This window comes from Silene latifolia, chromosome 11, assembly GCF_048544455.1.
Source record: "Silene latifolia isolate original U9 population chromosome 11, ASM4854445v1, whole genome shotgun sequence".
Classification (NCBI taxonomy): Eukaryota; Viridiplantae; Streptophyta; class Magnoliopsida; order Caryophyllales; family Caryophyllaceae; genus Silene; species Silene latifolia.
Window position 1 is genome coordinate 185,702,061 of NC_133536.1, and position 9,468 is coordinate 185,711,528.

Genomic DNA, 9,468 nt, shown 5'->3' on the forward strand with positions numbered 1-9,468 from the left:
ATAACCTTCCCTTTTATTTCATTTCTTTCCCTAGCAGTGTAACCCCCCTTACATATTTTGGAATTATGACCAAAACATTTACATTTCTTGCACTTAACTGTCATGGACCTCTTCCTTTTCCTCTGCTCCCCCTGCTCTCTTCTTCTATTCCTTGATGGCCTACCTATTGCTCTTCTAAGGGTTAGAGGTTCCAAATATGGGACATCAAATGATCCTATCCTTCAAACTTTAAGAAAATGAAAATTAATTATAAGATAATGAACGAACTTTGCAAACATACCTGAAATTCAGAGGTAAGAAAGAAGACGAGTAGTAGCCGTTGTGAGAGTTCTTACAGAAATCTATGTGGGGTTTGGTTTTTAGGGTTGAAAGAGAAGGGTTTAACAGGGGTGGGGGAGTTCAGTGGTTTGTGAGTCTTGTGGAGCAAGTTCAATTGTCATTTAGACTTTCTTAAACGATTCAGCCGTCTTATATCCTTGTCATCAGCCTAATAAGACTTGTAATTACTCCAAACAGCCATGTCATCCGTCCACCAAGGCACTTAACAGAGCATTTAACGTTAAATTGTAGTTAGGTCACAGTTTAGAATAAGTAGTTAAGTTTAGGGGTATAAGAGAGAATTTACAGAACTGAAGGGGTATATGGTAGAAAATGAGAAACTAGAGGGTATATCATAGAAAAACCCAAAAAAAAAAAAAAAAAAAAAAAAAGAGAGAGGAAGTGGAGAGGATACAAATTGATTGTTTACCATATAACCCAATAATATATGAGTAATATGACAACCAACTTAAGTACAAATTTGCCCTATATTACAGGTTGACTTGATAATGACTCAACTTGATTAATAACCTACAACGAATTGTCATGATATTGATCTCCGAGTTACTCCGTACTTGATTTTATCAGGATAATTAACTTAAAAACAAAACAAATGAAGTTATGTGAACCTAAATGACATTATCGTGTCATGATTTGAAATTACGAGAACGCCATGTTTGCTATTAATCTAATTCGATGAAACTCCAACAAAATCTAACTTGACCAACTTTTGATGATGAAGTGAACTAAATTTAACATTACTTAATGATTGTATTGACTTTACCTGGTTGTGGTATTGTCGTATTGACCAAACAATTCGTATTTGTAATATTCCGACTTGAAGTCGATTCGAGTTTTTAACATCGGCTAAAAATTTTTACAGAAAAAATTTATAATCGGATAAAAGACCAACCTTTGTTAACATCATCATTTTTTGGATAAAATGTCCAATAAAATCATAAAGTGGGACGTGTAGGTTGAAATTAAAAAAATGGTTTGCGTGGCTTGGCTATAATCACATCACCAAATTTTAGAAAAATAAAGTATTCATTTCAAATCAAATATTAGAAAAATGTTAATGGAGTTTTCTAGTTCTATCCAAAATGGGCCACAACAACCATCAGCACTTTTGATCTTTATATTCAACAAACCTTAATCATTAATTAACAATTATATTTGTTGATTTGGTTGTCCCCTATTCAAGATTTTAAGGTATTATTTTACCTCAACTGGGGTTTTCCAGTTCATCATCATCTGTGTTAATTAATTTCCATTTGCTTATCTACTCATTTATCCTAATTTGTGGTGTTTAAGGTTTCAGCTCATTTTAAGTTGTGTTCTATAAAAAAAGTTGGTGAGAATTAGCTTTGAATTGTGATTACTCAACTTTTTTTTCATTATTTTTAGATTTTGGTTTGTGGGTATTGTTTCATTTGTGAAAATAGTATCTGGGTTGAGCTTTATTGGTGTAATCAATTGAATTGATTTGTTGAAATTGGGGATTTTTGATTTGGGATTCTTGGTGAGTTTTGAGATAGAAAAATGAAGAGAGGGAAAGATGATGAGAAGGTAATGGAACCAATGTTCCCAAGGTTACATGTTAATGATACTGAGAAAGGTGGTCCAAGAGCACCACCAAGGAATAAGATGGCTTTATATGAACAGCTTACAATTCCATCCCAGAGATACAACTCTAGTGTTATGCCTCCTAAACAGGATAACAGCGGCGGAGGCGGCTTGGTTTCTTCCACTTCAACTAGCCAGGTGAACTTTTGTGGCTAGTTGAAGCAATGCATTTGTTATTGTTTGATATGCTCATTGTAGTGAATTCTGAGTATCTGTTGTGGTCTTTGGTTCTTTGTTGTAGATTATGTTAATTTGCTTGAACTAATTTGTGTGGAGAAAGCAAGAAACATGTATGCTTGAATAGTTTCCTAACACTGTAAAAATGGGAGCCTTCAAAATTAGGGAGTTTCCTTACAATAGTGATTTATTTGGGAAGTGAATTGTGAATAAACCCGTCTTAAGGCTCAACTTCTTAGGTAATATTTGTAATTTATCATGAGCAAGAATATATCGAGTTTCTCAAAATTCTCCGGTGACATCTGTTAGACACTTACCCCTTGTTTGGATGCAAAAAATAGAGGGAAAAGGGAGGGGAGGGGAGGGAGAAAGAAGGAAGGGAACGGGAGGAACGAGAAGCGGAGGGGTAATGGACGGAAGGAGTTTTCCGTCCAAAATCTTTTTTTTTTAGTAGGGGAAATAATTTGCCTAATAGGAGGGAAATGAAGAGATCCGTTTTCCTTCCACCCCCAAATCCTCCCCTCCTTTTCCCTCCATATTTCTTGATCCAAACAAAGCCTTAGGCTTACATCCTTGAGGCAACAGAGCCACCACACACTCTGTAGCGTGAAAAAGGAGTGCATTAGGAATGGCGGGGCTGGTTGATGAAATAGAGCTAGAGAGTCCTGAGATTGTTAATCATGGACCTTAGTACCTTGCTGTCTTTAGGGTTGACAGCGAGGAGATAAGTTGTTGGGGGGTTGTCGACTTGCATGTAAGGAATGTACCATCTCTTTGGCCAATGGAATTTTTAGAGTTAATCACTATGAATTTAATACGTAGTCAGTTTTCTGCAGTCTGGCATAGTAGAGTTGTTGATTAATTAACTATGAATTTGTTATGTTGGTAGCTCTCGTGGATGACTACTTCTGATGTAGTCAGTTTTCTAGATGATTGTTTCTTAAGGAAGGAATTCTGTTTGTAATCTGTGTTGTGTGTTTGTGTGATTGGGCTGACGAGTTAAATCCATATTATAAACTTGTCCACATGGAAAACAGTGTTTGCCTTTCACTTTATATATACTTTTTGTGGAAAGCTGTGTACTTGTTTGTTTGTTGAGATGATTTGTGTTGCTATCATGCTGTTTCCTTCATGGCTTATGGTCACTGATGTTAATTACAAAGCACAATTTCCCAGATTAAGTGTACAGTCGTGGAACATGCTTTCCTTAATTTGGTTTATGTTGTAGGGTACCCCTCGCAAACAAAATACTGTCCATTTTTATAGATCTCCTTTCGTTCCGGCTTATGATGAGATTCAAGTTCGTAATGCTGAAGCTTTAACTTTGAACAATCAACTAGTTTGTGAGGCGAATAAAAGAAAGCGACAAGAAGAGGACGACTTTATGGTTCCCGTCTTTTCTCAAGAAGAATCTGAAATGTTTAATGAAAAAACTCAACATAATATAGATGGTGAAGGGAACTTTAATCTCAGCTCAGCTCATCAAGGGCTACCTTCTACAGTTATTGGTGAAGTGATAAATGAGAGTAATAATGGTCACCCTGTGTCAAAGCAACATATTAAAGACCAGGATGAAAACATCTTGAGAGTATCTTCTCCCTCAAGGAACCCTCTACATATAGCAACGAGGGGACAAGATGATGTACTACGACAGAACGATGCCTCTTTGCCATGGGAAGATCAAGAGAACCAAAGACTTGACAACATAGACGCCAATCAGTATGCGGTGAAGGAAAGTGTAGATAGAAGTGATGATGTCTCTGAGACCTCCATGGTGGATTCTGCATCAGAATTTGACATTACTCCAGACGATGTTGTTGATGTAATTGGCCGCAAACATTTTTGGAAAGCTAGAAGTGCGATTGTCAAGTAAGTACTTTATGTAGTAAATTAATGTTCTTGAGATGGTTTAGATTGCTCCTCCTTTTTCTTCTCAAAGTCCTTTTTCTTATATGGGCTTATGATGACGTAGCTCTGTGAATTTTTTTGGATGATGACTTATTTAAAGAATAGCTCAGTGCAGGTTCTGTTGTTAACTGCTTTAGATGCTGTGTTTTTCCTGTCAGTGTGTGCATGTGGCTGCTTCCTGGCGATCTTTTGGTTGCTCACTTACCCATTGTTTTGGATGGAGGGAATTGGGGGGAAAGGGAAGGATACAATTTGCCTTATTTGGATAGCACTTGAATTGATGGTAGATAGCGAAGAAATGGAGGGATCCATTTTCCTTCCTACAAGCCTAATCAAAACCCTTTAACATAGTAAAATTAGGAGGGAAAACACCGTTGCTCCATTACCCTTTTCTTCCCTATGCTCCTTTTGCCTTTTTGTTGCGTCCAACCAAGGTTTTTTTTTTTTTTTTTTTTTTTTTAAAAAAAAAAAAAAAAAAAAAATCTGTTCATTGTGATTATTTGTGCAACTATATTTTCACTATATATAATTATAAGGTTATGACATAGAATACTCCCTCCATTCACTTAAATTCACTATATTTTCTTCAGGGCCAAAACTTTAGGAGATAAAAGATAGGTGACCACACTCACATGAGAGTTTTTTGCGGGTTTTGTTTGTTACCTAGCCAAAGTGGATATGTAGTGAATTGATTTAATTGCCCATATGAAGGAAAAGGTGGTGGTTCCAAATAAAAGGCCATTGGTTGTGTTTTATCGTAGATCTTAGTGTTTAGGCTTTCTCAGGTTGTCTCTTCTTCGTAACTTTAAAGAGTGCTGCATTCACACCCAAGAACTTGGATAATGTTGGGGTCTATGCTTGAAAGGTTCCTTAGTTTCTCCGTGACTTGTGCTATTCTTTTGTATCCAGTTTTATTTCTCTGCATGGTATTGATTTAGGGCATATTTTGATAATTTTTCTCTGTTTAGAAGTAAACAAAAAGAAGAAACATAGATAATTTCTTATTTTCAAGGAAGCTCTCTCTATCCTAGGAATCTTTCCCTCCATTCATTTGGATTCGCTACATATTTGCTTTATAGTACATTCAAACTACACCACCTTTCTCTTTTGGGTGAGAAAAAACCTGCAAAACACTCTCAAGTGAGTGCGGGACCGATTCTTCTCTCGCATATCTTATCTCCTAAAAATTTGTCCCAAAAGCAAATGTAGCGAGTTCAGGTGAATGGAGGGAGTAGTTTTTTATATTGTTTATAGCTAAACTAGATTACTGGATATATCTCAAGTATTAACCTTTGGGGACTGTAAGCAGAGTTGTGAAATGTGCTTAAATGGAGGGAATATTTGATGCCATGGATCTCATTTCTCCCTCCATTATGTGGTTGGCGAACCAGACTGCATTCCAAGCGGTGGATCCTCATATTACATCTAGAACAATTCTCAATGCATTTGTGCCAGGCAGGCCCTGAGACGGTGGATCATTCCTTTGATTTATTGTCTTATTGCCTCTGCCTTACATATCTGTGTTACACTGATATTGCTTTCCGAATCCTTAAGGCTAGGTATGATCTTCTTCTTGTTGTTTTAAGGTAGTCACTTGTGAGGGAGACAAGCGTGATGGCAGCATATTCTTTACTTGTTCTTAAACTGGTAATAGAAATGGAATCCCCTCCGTAAGGTTCTGTCTTGTATACAAGTTGGATATATGGTTTAATAAGTTATTACTTGTGTTTAACTGACGTACATCAGTTGAGATAGTGTTTCTCTTCTGCCATTGAAAAGTCTATGTACAGGGACCTGCATGTGATCGTGTAGGAATTTGTGATTGATGGTACAAAAAAAGTATAATTATGTGCATATGCTTCATCTTGTCTCAAAAGTTTTGACGTATAACGATGAATCTTGTGATTGAAATACAACAACAACAACAACATCAGAGCCTTAATCCCAAAATGATTTGGGGTCGGCTGACATGAATCATCCTTTAGAACCATCCATAGGTGAACGTACACCTCAAAAAGCGAATAGAAAAGGGAAAATGAAAAATAAAAGGGGGAGCGAAAATGTAATGGAAAGTCAAGGTAAACTTACAGGTTTTAAAATCGAATTTCAGATTTCTTTTATAAAAACTTAAAATTTAAATCGAGAGAAAAGATTAAAACGATTTTGAAAACCGAAATAGAGTTAAGGATCCGGAATGCCTTAAAAGTAAACCAAGTAAAATATATAAGAAAGTGGTCGGTAAAAAAATGTAATAAAGGAGAGAAGAACAAATAATTTAATTTTTTAAAATTAAATAAAAACACTAAATATGTCAAAAAAAAAAAAAAAAATCTTGTGATTGAAATATAATGAAATAAAGTAAGATGACCTGTGAAATTTTGTACGCTTTTACGTTATGAAATAGTAGTTGGTCATGCTATTTTCACCCCGATTTTTAATTTTCATTATGGGTCATTCAGAAAATTTCCTGTTCCAATGGAGCCAAAGACTTATAATTCTTTGATGGAATAAAGCAAAATGACTCATTATTGTGCTTCTTTTTACTGGGAAGTACTAGTCATTTGATACGACACAATTTCCATCCTGGGTCATTTAGAAACAACCTCCTTGTGTTAACAACACGAGGGTAAGGCTGCATCCATTAGACCCCCTCTTACCTCGCAATTTGCGGGAGCCCTTGAGGAACTGGGGTGATGTTGCTGTATGGATCATTCAGAAATAGCCTTCGATCAACGTAGTGAGGCTCCATACATTCGGCCCTTTTACCTTGTCGTAGGTGAAAGCCTTGAGGCACTAAGGTAATGTAGTCGACGATTCATGTCAGCCAAGCCCAAATATTTCGGTATGAAGGCTTCATGGTTGCTGTAGTAATCGATGATTGAAGATTGGAGGAGGTTATCCAGCCATTTTATGTTTTTGATTTCTGTCTCGTATGAGAAATGGTGATAGACGTTTGAAAATGGGATTTGAAGTGATTATCTATTTGAATTTTGATCTAAACTCATCTTTCTCTTTTCAGCCAGCAAAGATTGTTCGATGTCCAAGTATTCGAGTTGCACAGATTGCTTAAGGTACATACAACTAAATTTACTGTGATATAGACATACAATGCACGTCTCTATAGCAAAAAGAAACTTAAACCCTGGGCCATATTTGTAGGTGCAAAAACTCCTTGCAGCGTCTCCAAATCTGCTACTTGAAGTCGGTATTATTCTGAGCAAATCTTCTTCTTTGAAGGTTTCTTCTGTTAAGCAGCAGTCTTCAGAGTATGTGGTGAAAGTTGTTCCACATAAGGTTATCCCGAAGGATGCAGCCTATAAATCAATTGATAAAGCGGAAGGTACAGCGGAAAATGTGGTTCCAAAAGTAGCAGCACTCGTCCCATCTCGTCAACATGTGGATCACCCCACAGGCTACCTGCCTGTCAATATGGATCCAAAGATGAATCCGTGGGGATTTCATCAACCATCTTCACCTCAATGGTTGGTGCCCGTGATGTCTCCTTCTGAAGGGCTTGTTTACAAGCCGTTTCCAGCTCCTGGGTTTGCAGGCCCCTTTTGCGAAGGTTATGGGCCTTTTGGCCCAAATCCTGTATTGGGCAACTATGGGGTGCCGCCGCCTCAGTATCAGCAAGCCGCAGGAATGCCACCTGGCGTTCATTTTGACGGACAAAGTTACTTCCCGCCATATGGCATGCCAATGATAAGCCCGAGCATGTCAGGGTCAACCGTGGTCCAATCAAACCCATTCTCAATACCAAACCCTGTCAACCCAACGGGTCAATCTGAAGGAGCCAGTAGGTGTAGTGAATCCCCAGAGGATGCTCCTCCAAGGGAAAAGAGAGCAAGAGTTATCAAAGCCGTTCCACATCGGTCCTCGAGGGAATCCGCAGCACGTATTTTCCAGTCTATACAACAGGAAAGACAAGCGAACGAGTCAAGTAGCGCTTCTTAGTTAATTCTACTTCCTGGCTGCTATATTCTGCACTATAGCGTTGTGATTAACTTTTTCAAGTTGTTTTGCCATATATATGTTGTATTTGCAGTAAGGTGTGTAAATCGAGCAGGTCATAGGCTTACTGTTTTGTAAATATATTAGTAAGGTCGTCTTAAGTTGTAAATGATGGAGGGGAAGGATGTGTTGTTGGAACTTGGAAGTGTGGTGTGTGATTTTTTGTCTCTTGGTGTCCAAGAGGTTGTATCAAAGGCTTGACTTCCAAGAAAATGTATCCATCCCAAACAAATGGAGTTTTGAGTCTAGTTTTCAAATTTATGTGTTCTATACATTTAATATCTTTAAATTCTCCTTTTTGTTGTGCTACATTCTTTCAATTTAATGAAATATGAGGTTTCGACTACTTTCCTGGAATCTAGTAATTCCAATTTGGTGACTTGAGAATTTAGTTATTTTTGCTGATGAAAAGGGACCATTATGTTAAGAGTAGTCAACCAGTTCATAGACTATAGGCTCCGTTTGTCACGACACTTCAGGTAGCTTATTTGACCAAAGTAGCTTATTTGACCAAAATTTCAGCTACCTGATTTTTTTGCAAGTGTTTGACAAGTAGTAGCTTATTTGGTGAAATAAGGTACCTGAAATGCTACCTCAGGTAGCATTTGAGAAATCAGGTACCTGAAATGACTTATTTTCCATTTTTTACCCCTTTATTCTATAATATTAAATAATTTTCATATCTTTTTACGTCATTTTACCAAAATCAATTACCTTTTTTAAAATAGTTTGCCAAACACATTTTTATATAATCGATTCCTTATCACCATAATTTTCAAACCTTATCGATTCCTTTTCGGTTTCGATTAGCTTTTCGGTTTTTCATTACCTTTTCAAGTTTCAGCTACCTTTTCAGGTAGTTTTGCCAAAGAGAGCCTATACATCTGAGGTGTACCTCTTATTGTTTATTTTCTGAGTTTTATATTAAAGTTTTTGAGTTCTGCTTTAGTATAAAGTTTTTGAGCACATTTACTAAAATAGTACACTAAAAAAATATAATATTGCTCAAAAACTATATTTATAAATGGTAATATGCTCAGAAAAAATGTGTATATGCTCAAAAATTACAAGGTCTGAGGTACTACCTCAGATGCGTAATCCTTTTTCTCATAGTCAACTATTGAGTTTTTTTTACCTTCTCAAAAAAAATGTGGAAAATTGAAAGGATAACTGAAATTTAATAGCTAGTGAGATACACGATTAATTTTAAAATTAGCTCAAAAATATTTGGCATTTAGTAAAATGACACACTTATTATCATGCTAATTAACGAAAGGTGAAAGCGGAATAAAAATATGATAAACTACCTTTTCTTTTAATAAAAAAGAAAGTTATTGGGTAGATTTATATAGCTACATTCCATTCATTTCAGCTAGCGGAAACGATATTTATCAAATACTTATAAGAAAAAAAAGTTAGCTGAAATAT

The 9,468-nt window shown here is 36.4% G+C and overlaps 1 protein-coding gene across 1 annotated transcript; it reads left to right on the top strand.

Annotated features, from left to right (window-relative positions):
- Nucleotides 1-1,241: 1,241 nt before the first annotated feature.
- Nucleotides 1,242-8,386, top strand: LOC141612155 (protein EARLY FLOWERING 3-like). Its single transcript, XM_074430873.1, has 4 exons — nucleotides 1,242-2,082; nucleotides 3,350-3,990; nucleotides 7,049-7,100; nucleotides 7,189-8,386. The coding sequence occupies exons 1-4, from the start codon at nucleotides 1,861-1,863 to the stop codon at nucleotides 7,981-7,983; spliced, it is 1,710 nt and encodes a 569-aa protein (XP_074286974.1). The 5' UTR covers nucleotides 1,242-1,860; the 3' UTR covers nucleotides 7,984-8,386.
- Nucleotides 8,387-9,468: the final 1,082 nt, after the last annotated feature.